General features: G+C 50.1%; 2 protein-coding genes across 3 annotated transcripts; one reads left to right on the top strand and one right to left on the bottom strand.

The window, feature by feature from the left end:
* Positions 1–852: 852 nt before the first annotated feature.
* On the bottom strand, positions 853–11,214 carry UBL5 (ubiquitin like 5). The gene is made up of 6 exons (XM_080674823.1): positions 10,923–11,214; positions 2,191–2,488; positions 1,889–1,945; positions 1,605–1,688; positions 1,440–1,477; positions 853–1,011 (listed from the first exon to the last, which is right to left on the bottom strand). Exons 3-6 carry the CDS (start codon positions 1,942–1,944, stop codon positions 968–970), a joined length of 222 nt encoding a protein of 73 aa, XP_080530949.1. The 5' UTR covers position 1,945; positions 2,191–2,488; positions 10,923–11,214; the 3' UTR covers positions 853–967.
* FBXL12 (F-box and leucine rich repeat protein 12) lies at positions 10,647–15,218 on the top strand. 2 transcript variants are annotated; one of them, XM_080674822.1, is made up of 3 exons: positions 10,647–10,954; positions 11,042–11,114; positions 12,472–15,218. In XM_080674822.1, exons 1-3 carry the CDS (start codon positions 10,851–10,853, stop codon positions 13,291–13,293), a joined length of 999 nt encoding a protein of 332 aa, XP_080530948.1. In that variant the 5' UTR covers positions 10,647–10,850; the 3' UTR covers positions 13,294–15,218. The 2 variants fall into 2 exon arrangements, with proteins under 2 accessions (XP_080530948.1, XP_080530947.1); XM_080674821.1 differs by having other exon boundaries at positions 10,658–11,114.
* Positions 15,219–15,459: the final 241 nt, after the last annotated feature.

The following is a 15,459-nucleotide window of genomic DNA, read 5'->3' as shown; positions in this document are numbered from 1 at the left end:
GCTGGGGTTGACTGTTGAGTTACTGAGGAGGATAGGGCAGGTCAATACAAGAGAGGGGAGAAAGAATAGAGCAAGGTTCTGGGTGAAGCTCTTGAGAAGGGCTCCAGAATATGGCTCTGGGAAAGGACAGGGACCAGGTCGGCCCCAGGATCTGTGGCTAAGGGAACAGAGATGGGGTGTTTGGTGTCCTGTCTACTCACACCCAGGAGAAGAAAACTGGAGACAGCTGGTAACACTACATAACAGACATCCTGCTGTTCTATCTACATTATCTCATTGAGATGTGGGTATCATCATGGTACCCCATTTTAGAAGAGGAAACTGAAGATCAAAGGAAGCTGACAACCCCAAATCCCACTACTAATGATCAATCAAAATTCAGCCTATGCCACACTGTTTTGCTCTGTCCACTAGGATTTTGTAAGTGCCAAGAACTGTAAGTGCTTACCTTCGTTTTATCTCATCTACACTTTGCAACACGACCATGAACTATCAGTTCCAGTTTGGAAAAGGAAATGAAGGCTTAGGGAGGTCAAGTAACTTGCCCAGGTCATTGTTGATATAAGAGCTGGGATTCCACCCATAGTCTGTCTCAATCCAGAATCTGTATTCCTAACTACTACATCTACTGTCCCTACCCAGAGGGCCCTGGGTCTCTTAGGGTGACAATAATCCCAGGATCTCTTGCCCTCCAGAAACCCACACAGGCTCCCAGTCTCCTGGCTTGCTCTTCCCTCACTGATCCAGTCAATCTTGAACTCTTATTGGGCAGCTGGGCACTGAGAGTATAGTGACAACCAGATACCAACCCTCCCTCATCAGACAGGCCTCATTCAAAGATGACAACAATGAGGCTGTTCTAAGTTTTTATTAACATGACTTTTTAAAAACAAGCATCCATACCAGTGCTGGGGCTGAGGGCAGGAGAAAGGGGAGGGGGGACAGGGCACGAGGAAGGAATTCCGCTTTATTGGTAATAAAGCTCCAGGTTCATCCCATCATGGATTTCATCTGAAGTGAAGGTGTTAAGGAATCCTTCACTGTGGATTCGGCCCCCACCCTTTCATCTCTCACAGCTGGGCCAGGGGGGCCTGTTCGCTCCGCCCAGGGCCAAGGAAGCCATTCTGGACTGGGTCATTTTGATTTGGAAAAAATACAAACTATAACATTTCATGCTCCTTTTGCACCGCAGACATGGTGGAGTCTCACTCCACCCCGACCTCCTCAAAAGTGTCTTCTAAGCCTCAAAATATTTCTCCAACCAACCACCCTCCTCCCCCAGCAAAATGACATACATGACTCGCATTCTCCAAATGCTTACCACGTGCTACATACTTGGTTAAACACCGTATGTGCACAGTCTCTGACAGACCCAGTGTTGAACCAAGAACCAGGACACGGTGTGGAGCCCTTTCCTCAAGAAATCACACGAAGGATACAGTCCCCCAGAGAAACGTGGTCCTTAAAAATCGTGTACCTGCGGGATAGACACCTTTCAGACAGAAACCTAAGGCGGTCTTCACCCTGGAGGCAAGCACGCCCCCCACCCGGACCTCCGGCCTGGTCCCCGAGCCCCCGAACCCCCGCTCGGTCACTGCACTCACCACTTCTTCAACACGATCTTGTTCCAACGGGTCCCCGTTTGGGCTGCGATCAGCTTCTTCAGGTCCCCGATGGTGTCATCGGTGCTGGCGCAGAGGAGTTAAGGGAAACGGTACGGGTGGTAGGACGCCGGCTAACTGCACTTACAGGCTCCCCACCCGCCGTCCTACAGCACAGACCCAGTGGCCTATGCCAGGCTCCCCACCCGCCCCCCTACAGCACAGACCCAGTGGCCTATGCCAGGCCCCCCGCCCCCCGCCACTGTCTCTCCGCCGCCCGTGGATACTTGCACTTCACGCGGACCTTCTTCCCCAGACGGTCGTTGCAAACAACCTCGATCATCCTGTCCGGAGCCACACAGGGTGGGGGTTGGGAGGCAGCACAGTCAGCACGTTAAGCGTCTCCCGCACCCCAAGACCTCAGGTTGAAACTTGCGCTCACTTCCCACCCCCTCAGACCCGAGTCCTCTGGGGCCCCAAGTTCCGTGTCCCAGGACCGCGGAGCCTCCCCGCTTCAGGCCCTTGGACCGTCGATGGCCGGATCCCGTCCGCTTTCTCCAACTCGGGACCGCCCCACCTGACCCCTCACCTCGAACCGCCTGGAACCTGCCGACGCCACAACCTTGTCGCTGGACAGCAAAGCGGGGGCCGGAGGCTGCGCTGGAAACCGGAAGCGGAAGTGCGCAGCGTAAAGCGCCCGCCCCTTCCTTGGAGCCTGGTATCGCGGGCGGCATACAGTGCGGTCCTCCGGCGCGGCTTTGGGGACTCCAGACTGGGCAGGGGGATCTTTGCGGTTGGTGTGCGGGCCGAGTGGGGGTCCCGGCCCCGTGGAGGGAGAGTCAGAGGTCAGGGGCCGGGGCCCAGCTCGTTGGTTGAGGCGCTATTCGCTGTGGGGAGACACCGTCAGTTGGTGGGGACCCTAGAGGGGCCCGGGTGACATCGGGGAGGGGTAGGTGACCTGTCGCTGCTGAGCCCGACGGAGCCTCTCACTGCAGCTACCGGGAGCGGGTAGAGCCCTGCAGTCATCCTGGGGGCCCCTGCCTTCATTCAGGGCTGGGCCTTCCCTCTGGCTATTGCTCTGCCGCCTGGGGACACCTGCGGTGCAGACTATCATATGTAATTAAACCTTAATATGCCAGCGGGAGGACCAGTCGCTATGACGCGCACTGACCACCAGGGGGCAGACGCTCAATGCGGGACTGACCCCTGGTGGTCAGTGTGCTCCCACAGGGGGAGCGCTGCTTAGCCAAGAAGCTGGGCAGGCGGACATCCTCTGAGGCGTGCGGGACTGCAAGGGGGCGCAGGCCCTGCTGAGGGACCGCCCCCCCCCTCCGGTGCACAAATGTTGGGCACCGGGCCTCTAGTAGTCAATAAATGAGGGAACCACCGCCTGATCTGGCCTGGGTGCCACCACTTATTAGAATGAACTTTGCGCGCTAACCGGCAACATCAGCAAAGAAACTGGTAACAGCACATGCAAAACCTTCCAGGCCTTTGTCTTAAAGAAAGGTCACTCCCACTCTGAGGCAATATTAAACTTGCGGTGTAGCCCCTGTACTGCAGGGCTGATGAGACAGGGGTCACCCTTCCCTAAATGCTGTGGATGAAAATAATCTCGCAGGGTGCTCTGATCATACATTCCAAACTGGGAGGTCAAGGTGGGTAGTCTCGTCCCAGGCGTATGCTGCTTTTGTAAAATTATATTTGCTTTAAGCAAGCCCTGTCCATTGTTTCTGTGCACCTAGATCATCACCTTTGTAATAAGCTTCACCCCCAGCGAGAGAGCACGCAATCTTGTTAACTATCATGTAGTCCAATCCCCGCCTTGCTTTCTCTCATCTGCATGTAGGTTCCCTCAATTTCAAATGCATAAAAGCTGCAAAACTGTTATTCTCTGGAGCATTTCAGATCTGGCCTCCCAGCACAGGTCATCAGTTTGGCTCAGATGAACTCTTATAAAAATTCTCTACAGGTTTGGATGTTTCTTACGTTGACACCACCAGATGGAATTCTGAGGCTAATTTTCCTTGTTTGATTTTTGGTATTTTCCCAGATTATCTACAATGAACATATGTTACTTTTGTAATTGGGGGTAGTTATGGGCTGGGGGAGAATTGAAAGGGGAGGAAAAGAAAGTCTGAGATTGCTGGGGGCTGGGCTCCATGGGGAGTGGTGAGGATCCTGGGGTGGGAGGTGTGGGCTGCCAGCTCCAGATGGGCTAATGGGAAGTCCCAGGCCTAGGCCGCCAGTGCTACAGACACTTCCCTGAACCCAGGTGAGAGGGGGAGGAGCCTCAGGGGACGGGACACCACACCTTCCTGACCATCCCCACACTCCGGTAATTATAACTTGGGGCTTCCCATGAAGGGGCTCAGTGACTGCCCATTGAAGGGCCAGGGCAGCCCCAACCCCCTGTCCGGGAGGCTGTAGGATCTGTAGCCAGATTTGCTTCTGGGGGAGGTAGGTGCTTCCCAGGAAGGAGAGTTCCGGATCATGACGCAAGGAGCAAGCTGGGCAGCCCTCCTTGTTCCCGGGTTTCCGACCCACAGGAAGGATGTGGGGATCCACATGTTAATAAAAACTTAGAACAGCCTCATTGTTCACTCTGCAGGCAGGGCAGAAGATGGTTCTTAGGAACCTCCTGAAACTGCTGAGAGCAGGGACACCTGGGTTCTGCTGAACTTAAAGGCAACCCTCCCATCCAGGGTTTACCACGGGGGGAATAATCTTAGGGGTGGAGGGAGTTGCTCAGGAGGTCCCTTTCCCCGACATCTCAGTGTGTCAGCAGGCCTTGGAGATACAGCAGTGACCCAGGTTGTCCTACCACCTCAGACTTCAGTCTGGTAAGGGAAGAAGACAAGTACAAAGACAAACGAAGCAGTCCTTGCAACACATTGTGACAGGTGCTATGAGGGGGAGGGACCTTTTGAGTTATGTCAAAGGGCAGAAACTAATGACTTAGATTTTTTAAAAAAATTGATTTCAGAGAGGAAGGGAGAAGGAGAGAGATAGATGAGGAAGAATCATTGATTGGCTGCCACCTGCACACCCCCTACTGGGGATGGAGCTTGAAATCTGGGCATGTGCCCTTCAGTCCGCAGGCCGACACTCTGTCCACAGAGAAAAACCAGCTAGGGCTAATGATTTAGTTTAAAAAAATATATTTTTATTGATTTTTAGAGAGAGAGAAAGGGAGAGGGAGAAAGAGAAACATTTATGCGAGAGCAGGGTATCTATTGGCTGCGCCCTGCATGCCCCCTACCAGAGATCAAGCCTGAAATCCAAGCATGTGCCCTGACAGAGAATTGAACTAGCAACGTTTTGGTGCTCAGGACGATGCCAACCAGTTGAGTTTTTCTACAGGTCTTTATGTACAATAACTTGTGTATCTGTTTTATTGGAATTATAGCTATCCCCAGCCATCAAAGTGACTCCTGGTTATTTATCTTATACAAATAAAAACATAGGAGGTATATACACTGAGTGGCCAGATTATTATTGTAGAGGTGTTCTCTTTTTTCCGCCTCCAGCACGGAAAAGGAACAGGTCCAGTTCCTGAGTGGAGGAGCTGGGGATTAAGAAATAAAAGAAAGAAAGAGACCAGATAGAAAGATAGAAACAAAGCTGGGAGCCAGGTGGGACGCCATCCTCTCTGATGGAGAGGCAGGGACCCCGGAGCCCACACAGCACATTTATTTTATACCCCCAAATACCAGGAAGTATCACCAAAATTTAGGATCAAAGGAGCTTATTTGCATTCTTGAGTAGGCCCTAGTATTCCTGGTGCTTGCCTGGATTTACATATCAAAGCCCGCTCCCCGGCACCTGGACAAAGGTAAAAAGTCAGTACTGATAACGCCCCCCACCTTCTTGGGGAGGGCGTAACCGAGACGCGGCTCTGCCAGTCGCCTCGGGCTCAGCTGACAACAATTTAAAGAAATGCCCATGTGCCTTCCCAGGCAGCCCTCTACAATTATGATCTCTGAACGCATAATAATCTGGCCACTCAGTATATATATTTTAGAGGCCTGGTGCATGAATTCGTGCATGGGTAGGGTCCAGCCAGCATGGCCAGGGGGAGGGGACATGGGAGGTTGGCCGGCCTGCCTGTTGGTCAAACTCCTGGTCGAGGGGACAATTTGCATATTAGCCTTTTATTATGTAGGATATACACTGAGTGGCCAGATTATTATGCATTCAGAGATCATAATAATCTGGCCACTCAGTGTATATGCATATATATACACACACATACATATACACTGCAATCTACACTTTTTTTTAAGCAAACAATAACCTATAGGTTGTTCCAAGCAGCACAGAAAAACCCACCTCACTCTTTTTGACAATTTGAGATCCTAGAAGTAGTAGTATTGGGTCCAACAGAGGCTGCAATCGATATTGCCAAACTGTCTTTAAAGAGTTTGCATCAATTCTGCCCACCTGCACTGGTGGAGAGGGTCTGTGGCCCCACACCAAGGCCAGTGTAGGCATTTTCTGGCTTCATCTCTTAATCTAATATGTGAAAATCACAGTGTTTTACTTTTTATTTATGGGTAAGTATGAGCATACAGATGTAATTTTTAGCTTTACTGAGATATAATTGACACACAAAATTTAATGTATACATCTTAACGAGTTTTGCATTTCTTTTGAAAACAGTTTTCAGAGGGAGAAACCAAGATGGCGGCATAGGTAAGCACCTAAACTGCTGCCTCGCACAACAATTTCAAAACTACAACTAAAAGACAGAACGTCTATCACCCAGAACCACGGGAAAGCTGGCTGAGTGGAAGTTCTACAACTAGAAGGAAAGAGCAAACAGCATTGAGGGGTGCACAAGCGCTGAAAAGCTGAGGTACGGAGACGCGCGAATTGGGCTGGCGACGGGTGACTGAAAGCGCTCTGTTTTCAACCCGAAGGGAGATAAGCTCCCGATTACTCCGAACTCGTTTCTGGGGAGACACGGGGGACCCAAACTCCTACAGGGAGAAGCTGGACTGTCTGCCGTGGGGTCGGAAAGTGAGGGAGGCTTGCTTGCAGGGCTACGCGCAGGAACAATTGTTTATTGTGCTGGGGCGCGGGACTCGGGGACAGGGTCGGAGCCGCAGAGCCGGCTTACTGGCAGCCATCGCTGTTTGCCACGCCCTAGCCTAGTCACGCCCTGAGACCCCGCCCTGCACAATCTACGAACCCACCCAAGCTCCAAGCAGCAGCTTTAGCATATGAATGGCCTGCCCTATCGCAGCTTAACCTAGCAAACTTGCAGCCCAGGTCAGACAGCTCCAAAACCTCCAAACCCCAAGCAAAGAGGAGAAAACTGTAGTTCTTGCTGTAGCTCCTGCTGGGTGGCCTCAGACAGTAGCTGACCTGCACCCCATTGGAGATCCAGAAGCCAGTGAACCTAGTGGTCAGTGTGAGACACCAGATTTCAACTCCTCACATCCATAAGTGATACATTCAAGAGGCAGACTCAGTGAGCACCAAAGCCCCACTGAAACAAGCCCTGCACCATAAGCGTGTCTCCAGCGCAGCAGTTCTTCCATTATAGACACAGCGGGTCCTCACAGCCAATTGGCCTGGAGGTCAATTCCTCCCAGTGTACCAACAGCAATCAAGGCTTAACTACACCAAGACTTTGCACGCAGCCCACAAAGGGGTGTACCAAAGGCGTCCACCTCAGGTGATTGGGGAGGCTGAGCTACTGGCCCCTATAGGTCACCTACCACACAAAGCCACTCCATCAACACAGGGAAGCAGCAAAATGCGGAGACAAAGAAACATGTCACGAATGAGAGAAATGGAGGAAAGCAAACTAATGGACGACATAGTGTTCAGAACCACATTTATAAGGTTACTCAAGAATCTTCTAAAAACTGCCGAGAAACTTGATGAGACCTTCAAGGACCTTAATGAGAATGCCAAAAAAATGGAAAAGGACCAGTCAGAAATTAAGCATACACTGTCTGAAATAAAGAATATACCGAAACTCAACTGTAGATCAACGTACCCCAAGAATCAAACCAAAGATCTGAAATATGAGGAAACAAAAAACACCCAACCAGAAAAACAAAAAGAAAAAATCCAAAAATATGAAGATAGTGTAAGGAGCCTCTGGGACAACTTTAAGCGTACCAACATCCGAATTTTTGGGGTGCCAGAAGAAGAGAGAGAGCAAAATATTGAAAACCTATTAGAAGAAATAATGACAGAAAACTTTCCCTACCTGGTGAAAGAAATAGACTTACAAGTTCAGGAAGCGCACAGAACCCCATACAAGAGGAATCCAAAGAGGACCACACCAAGACACATCATAATTAAAATGCCAAGAGCAAAAGACAAAGAGAGAATCTTGAAAGCAGCAAGAGAAAAACGGTTAGTTACCTACAAGGGAGCACCCATACGACTGTCAGCTGATTTCTCGGCAGAAACTATGCAAGCCAGAAGGGAGTGGCAACAAATATTCAAAGTGATGAACAGCAAGAACCTACAACCAAGATTACTCTACCCAGCAAAGCTATCATTCAGAGTTGAAGGTCAGATAAAGAGCTTCACAGACAAGAAAAAGCTAAAGGAGTTCATCACCACCAAACCAGGATTACATGAAATGCTGAAGGGTGTTCTTTAAGAAGAGGAAGAAGAAGAAAAAGGTAAAGATAAAAATTATGAACAACAAAATGACATCAAATACATACCTACCAACAAGTGAATCTAAAAATCAAGTGAATAAAAAATCTGAAGAACAGAATGGACTGGTGAATATAATAGAATCAGGGACATAGAAAGGGAGTAGACTGACAATTCTCAGGGGGGAGGGGATGTGAGGGGTGCGGGAAGAGACTGGACAAAAAGCTTACACCTATGGATGAAGACAGTGGCGGGGGGTAAGGGCATGGGGTGGGGTGGGGAATCAGGTGGAGGGGAGCTAAGGGGGAAAAAAGAGGAACACCTGTAATAATCTGAACAATAAAGATTTATTAAAAAAAAAAAAAGAAAAAAAAAAAGAAAAAAAAAAAGAAAACAGTTTTCAACTACTCCAATTCCTGCTTTAGTGTGTATGTATTAAAAACATGTTTATCGCCATTGTAGGCTCTTGAGGGTGTGATTTAGCAAAGCCTATTCAAAACTAGACTTTATTTGATCTTTAAGCCATCAAAGTGATTCCTGGTTATTTAACAAAAACATAGGAGGTGTATATATGCATATATACACACTATGGGTCGGGGAGGAAGAAATTTTCCTCTACCTTCAAGGTTCTTTCAGCTGGTTTAATAATGGACATCAGATAGATTAGCAGGAGAAAATAACCAAATGTCTTTTGAGTTTGGTCCAGGTTCCTGCCCCACCTCCGACTGTTGCCACTATTTCCATTTTCTATCATTCGCATATATATGTACCTGCATACATGAGAGACCCCAAATGCATGAGATTCAGAGACAAAGGAAAAACTAGGGATGAGGTAAGGTGCCTTAGGGGCTTCAAGGTCTTTGCAGGATGATGGGAAGAGCAGATGCTTAACAAATAGAAGTTTGCCCTGTCCTACAAGCAGGTGAAGTTACCTCAATTTCTTATTATGCACAAGCCCCGTAATTCAAGTCATAGGAAGTCAAGGGAGGAACAGAAGTTTCTCGGGCGCTGGAGGCTCAAGTTGCCTTTAGCTCAAAACAATTTCCATACCTTAGAGGCACATCTTGGGGTGACTTGTTCTGAACCCCTACAATACATATACGTTCATATAAATGTACGAATATATGTATACTAGAGGCCCGTTGCAGGAAGATTCCTGCAAGAAGAGGGCTTCCTGCGGCCATCTCTGCTTCTCTCCCATCTCCGCGGCCCTGCTTGCTTCTCCACAGCTTCGCTCCCTTCTGCAGTGCTTGGCTTCCTTCTACACTGTCTTCAGTCTTCCCTCTGTGCTTGGATATGCAAATTAGCTTCCATCTTGGTTGGGTTAATTTGCATACCAGCTCCTGATTGGCTGGTGGGCATGGCTTGTGGGCATAGCGGAGGTACGGTCAATTTGCATGTTTCTCTTTTATTTGATTTTATATATATATATATATATATATATATATATATATATATATATATATATATATATATGAATGCTTAGCTCCAATAATTGTGGTAAATCTGGAAGCAACCTGAACACTCATCAATATGAAAATGTTTCAATAAATTACTTTCCTTATGAATTGCTATTTTAAAAATGAGTGATATTTGATGGGATCATCAACTCAGCCCCTGTGAGAACAATTTGTCACTATCAATCAAAATGAAATGTCAACACGCCCTTTATTTTTTTTATAAGAGAGCCCATGATTTTTTTGTTAATCCCCACCTGAGGACATTTTAAAATTGATTTTTAGAGAGAGTGAAAGGGAGGGAGAGAGACACACAGAGAGAAACATAGATGTGAATTGGTTACCTCTCGCACACAAGAGTGGAACCCGCGATGGGGTCTGCAATCAAACACGGAATTGGCTGGGTAGGTGCCCAATCAAACCCGTGACCCTTCAGTCCACGGGCCCACACACTATGTACTGTGCCAAACCAGCTAGAACTTAACACGTCCCTTAAGTTATTCCATTTCAACAAATTTATCCTCGTGCATATGCATCAAAAAGCATTGTTAGGTATTAAAAAGTAGAAGCCTCGCTCTCCGCCAGGTCCTCTGCCCCCAACCCCGCTCCCAGGGTTCCTCACCGCCTCCGCTACAGCCTCCCAGCTGGACCTTGTTTCCCAGCCCCGCCTTCCAAGACTCTCTCCGTCTGCTCCCTGGCCTCAGCCAGCCTTTTGAGTTTGGTCCAGGCCCGGGCGCCTAACCCCGGCTTCGGCCTCGTCACCGCCCCAGCTCCGCCCCCGGGCCTCTCGTCACAGCTCCAGTCACGCCTTCCGGGCGTGGTCCCCGCCCCGCCCCGCCCCGCCCCGCCCCGAACCATCGTCACCGCCCTAACCACGCCTTCCGGGTTGGTCCCCCCCCCCGACATCGTCTCCGCCCTAACCACGCCCCCTTGCGTCATCGCGGCCCAGCCACGCCTTCCCAGCTTATTTCTGGTTTGAAATTGAAGGCTCCTTGGCGGCCGGGGCAGATCCCCGGCAGGAACTCAACCGCGTTCCCTCAGAAGGAAAGCTAAAACTTTCCATCGGCTACCGGAGCCGTGGCTACCTCCCAGCTGGCACCCCACACCCCCCGCCTCCGGGGGCGCCCCCGGGCGAGTCCCGGAGTTCCTTTAGCCAGAAGTGGAAATGCGAGTCGGCGGGGTCATGGCCACTCTTTCGGACCTGCCGGACTCGGTCCTATTGGAGATCTTCTCTTACCTCCCGGTGCGGGACCGGATTCGCCTCTCCAGGTGCGGCCTCGCCTCGCGGTGGGGGCAGGGCGGGGGACGAAGGGCCAGGCAGGTCGGGGTTGCTCTCACGGCGGTCTCCCTCCTCAGGGTCTGTCACCGTTGGAAGAGGCTGGTGGACGACCGGTGGCTGTGGCGACACGTCGACCTGACCGTCTGCAGGGTGAGTGCGGTAGGCCGGGCGGGCCTGGGCCGCTCGCGGTTCGAGCCTAGGCGCTCCGGGGCGCACCCCACCCGGCCGTGTCGCTTACCCGCTCCTCTGCGACCTCCTGGCCTGTTTCCCCATCTCCAAAATGTAAATAACCGAGACAGTGCGGGGAATGGGCGATAAATGCTGGCTGGTGATGAGATTATCACTTAGGATCATTATTACCGAGTCTTTATGGGGACATCATTTTCCAGTTAACAGAATTAACTTCCTGAGTAGTTAACTATTTCCACTTTCTATCATTTGCATTTTACTTTTTTTGTTTTTATGAACTATTTCAAATATATGGAAATGTATAGAGGATGACATGGTTTCAGATAAATAGGTACTCACCACCAAGACTTAACCTGTTTTAGCCTTTGGCCGTATTTACTGCAGGTCATGTGAAATATATATATATATATATATATATATATATATATATATATATATATACACAACATTTATTGATATGTTTATTGAACTTTTTGAAACCCTCCTCAGAGGTAACCACTATTCTAAAATGGAATTGTAGCCTTCCTTTGGCGTTTTTATTCACTTCCTATGTGTGTGCCCATTAGCAACATACAGTATTGTTAATGTGTTTCTAAAGTTTAGATAATGCTATTGCTACTATTTAGATAATTAAATACTATTTTAACTTATATCCACCCACAATTAGCTTTATTCACACACTACTTTGTAAAGATTGATTTGAGAGAGAGAGAGATATCTATATATATAAAAGGCCACCCACCAGAACGGCGGAATGAGGGATGGCTATGACACGCACCGCAGCAGCCAACCAGCCTGATCCGGGCCCCTATCATTTGTTTTCTACTAAGTCTAACTTCCTAGATAAATTTTTGACAGCTTTCGCTATTATCAGGCTATGGCGTTTTGTTTTGTTTTTAAAAACCTAGATCTAATGTACCCTGGGCAGTTTTAGCCTTTTTCAGTTTTATTTTACATTGCTTACTTCTCTCCATGGTGGTCATTAAAAAATTGAGAAAAACCTGGGGGGCTGCTTTGCTGTTTTACTTACTCCAGAACATAATGAGAATCCACTCTGTTGCTAAAGACAGATCTGCTATGATCTTCTCTTTCCTTCACTGCTTTTGTTCAATTCTGGGAGTCAAAGTGGTGGAGTTAAACTGTTTTGTTCCCCCCCACCCCCCGGAGAGGTGTCTGGTTGGGTGAGGCTGGTGGTGGAAGGACAATTCTAGGGGGGCAGGAGAACCCCAGCTGGGGCTTGTCTGACTCCAGGCGGGCGGGGACCTTGAAAGATCCCCTGTATCTCTCACCTCCTCACCCCTATCTTTGGCTCTTACAGATGCGGCCTAAAGTCATGTGGCACCTCCTTCGCCGGTACATGGCATCCAGACTCCATTCCTTGCGGCTGTGTGGCTACCTGTCCACAGGTTCCCAGGCTCCCCAGTTGTCCCCAGCCCTGATGAGGGCCCTGGGCCAGAAGTGCCCCAACCTCCAGCGTCTCTGCCTGCACGGTGCTGACCTGAGCATGGTGCCAGTCACCAGCCTGCCTTGCACCCTGAGGACCCTGGAGCTGCACAGCTGTGAGATTTCCATGGCCTGGCTCCTCAAGGGGCAGGACCCCACTGTGCTGCCCCTGCTCGAGTGCCTCGTGCTGGACCGCGTCCCTGCCTTTCGGGACGAGCACCTACAGAGCCTGACGTGCTTCCGCGCCCTGCGCTCACTGGTGCTGGGTGGCACGTACCGGGTGACTGAGGCCGGGCTGGATGCAAGCCTGCAGGAGCTGAGCTACCTGAAGAGGCTGGAGGTGCTGGGTTGTGCCCTCTCGGCCGACAGCACCCTCCTAGCCATCAGCCGCCACCTCCGGGATGTGCGGAAGATCCGGCTCACCGTCACGGGCCTCTCAGCTGCTGGCCTGTCTGTCCTGGAGGGAATGCCGGCGCTGGAGAGCCTGTGCCTGCAGGCCCCGCACGGCACCCTGGAAATGCTCTCCCCGGCTGAAATAATCTCCTCCTGCAGCACCATGCCCAAGCTCAGGGTCCTTGAGCTGCAGGGGCTGGAGTGGGAGGGTCCGGAGGCAGAGAGGATCCTGTGTCAGGGCCTGCCCCACTGTCTGGTCATCATCAGGGCCTGCCCCAAGGAGTCTACGGACTGGTGGCTATGACTCACCACCTGTCCCTGAGACCCTTCTCAGTTTTCATTAATGAGCAAGCACCTTGCAGAGGGCAGGTAATTAGGCTAGACGGCCCTGAAGGCCAAAGGTAGGGAGAAATGAGGCCTTGGCACTGCCAGACAATTGGAATTGTTTGTCAGTTGTGTGGCTTCTGTGACAGCAGCCAGTCTGGTCCCCACATCTGGAAGTGGGGAAGACCGTCATTACCTCATGCTTACGTTGCAAAGCCTTACACTTTACTGAGCCCCAGAGGTCTTCAACGAAGGGTCTTTCTCAGGGTGGTCCTCAGAAACAGGATGGGTGCACAAGAGTGTGGTTGGGAGTCAGGGGGCCCTGAGGAGCCTGGAAGGACTGTCTACCTGTGCACCCCACACCACTGATTATACCTACATGCATGGAGAAGACACAGAAAGTGCAGGTGTGACTTGTCTCTTGTGATCAAAATGTTAATGAAGGTTCTAAACTATTTTTTTATATTTTCAAGTTTTTCATAATCTATATTTTGCTATTAAAGAAAAACACTCACCCTAGCTGGTTTGGCTCAGTGGCTAGAGTGTTGGCCTGCGGACGAAGGGTCCTGGATTCGATCCCCGCCAAGGGCAAGCACCTCAGTTACATACTCCTCCCCCGCCCAGGCCCTGGTCAGAATGTGTGCAATCGATGTGCTTCTCTCACATTGATATTTCTCTCTGTTGTTCCCTCTCTCTATTCCACTCTTTTTAAAAATCAATGGAAAAATATCCTCAGGTGAGAATTTAAAAAAACACCCCAAACAAAGAAAAATACTCATTTCCCCTTGTCCCCAAAACATTCAGTTTATTCAACAAACATTTCTAAGCCTCTGCAATTTTGCAGGCATTGTCCTAGGTGCTAGGTCACAGCAGTGAACCAAACGGATAAGACCTGAGGGGACAGGGTGATAAACAGGTAAGCACATGCACAGTTTCAGAAACTCAGACAATAAACCAGGGTTATATGATGGAGGCGGATGTTTCGTAGAGTGGCCTCTGAGCCAAGACCTGAGAGGTGAGGAGGAACCAGCCCTGGGAAGCACTGAGGAAGATGAAAAAGGCAAAGATGCGGAGCTGGGGGTGAACTTGGCATTTTCCAGGAACTGGAGGAAGGTCAGTGTGGTTGGGGGAACAAGGGGCGAGCAATAGAATGTGAAGGGGTGAGGTTGAATGGGGCCTCACAGATGGCTTAGGTTTTAGGGGCTCCTTTTCCTGCCTTTTGAGTCTGAACTACTTGAAAGGTGCAGGTGGCGGACTGAGGGTAATCATGGGCCCCAACCACAAGCTGAGCGTTACTTCTGATCTGAGCTGGGTGGGAGGGCTTTGAGGACTCACCAGCGGCCCCATCAGCAGTGTGCCTGCTCTGTGGTGGGCAGAGCCAGGAGAGAGAAAAGAGGGCTCACCTGGGTACCCTTGATTTTTTTATGCCAAGCGCACCCATTGGAGAAGACCTGGATGTTTCCCCATGGTTTTCCCACTGGAGGGTGGAGTGGAAGTTCCTTCCCCATCTGGCCACATGAGGACTGGGGTGTGAGTTCTCCCTAGTGTGGCCATGGTTAGGGTCTATTGGTCCCACACTGACAAACCCGGCAGTTCCAGCTCAGCATCTGGGGGACTGGGCTGATCCAGGCTGGGGCACCGGGGACGAGAAGTGTCAGGCAGGGAAATGAGGTCTCTCTGGAGATCTGGGGTCCATTGTGTGGAGTATGATGGAAGGGTCAACACCAGTCCTGGGCTGGGCCCTGCTGGTCCTGGGAGTGGGCTGCAGATGCCCCGCCTGGAGCAGCTCCAGGGGGAAACGCTCCCTTTCACTCTGCCTTTCCAGTACAAATGGAGAAGCAGATATGAAGTTAGAGGCAGTGGTACACATGTAAACATTTTTTGTAATTAAAATTCTTTATTGTTGAAAGTATTACATGTCTTCTTTTCCCCCCATTGAACTCTCCCTGCCCACCCCCACCCCCCAGCACAGGCCCTCACCCCACTACTGTCTGTGTCCATTGGTTATGCTTCTATGCATGCATACAAGTCCTACGGTTGATCTCTTACCATGCCCCTCCCCTGCCTCCCCTATGAGGTATGACGGTCTGTTCAATGCTTCTCTGTCTCTGGATCTATTTTTGTTCATCAGTTTATGTTGTTCATC

This window comes from Plecotus auritus (genome assembly GCF_963455305.1).
Source record: "Plecotus auritus genome assembly, chromosome: 6".
Taxonomy (NCBI): domain Eukaryota; kingdom Metazoa; phylum Chordata; class Mammalia; order Chiroptera; family Vespertilionidae; genus Plecotus; species Plecotus auritus.
The sequence above is the reverse complement of the archived record's forward strand: the minus strand, read 5'-3'. Positions and strand labels throughout refer to the sequence as shown.

Coding starts and splice junctions, on each gene's coding strand:
- UBL5 (XM_080674823.1), bottom strand. CDS start 1,944: ATGATCGAGGTTGTTTGCAACGACCGTCTGGGGAAGAAGGTCCGCGTG. Junction 1,689..1,888: donor AAGGTCCGCGTGAAGTGCAA/GTATCCACGGGC, acceptor CCTCTGCGCCAG/CACCGATGACACCATCGGGG. Junction 1,012..1,439: donor CCACGTTTCTCTGGGGGACT/GTATCCTTCGTG, acceptor CCTTCACTTCAG/ATGAAATCCATGATGGGATG.
- FBXL12 (XM_080674821.1), top strand. CDS start 10,851: ATGCGAGTCGGCGGGGTCATGGCCACTCTTTCGGACCTGCCGGACTCG. Junction 11,115..12,471: donor TCGACCTGACCGTCTGCAGG/GTGAGTGCGGTA, acceptor TGGCTCTTACAG/ATGCGGCCTAAAGTCATGTG.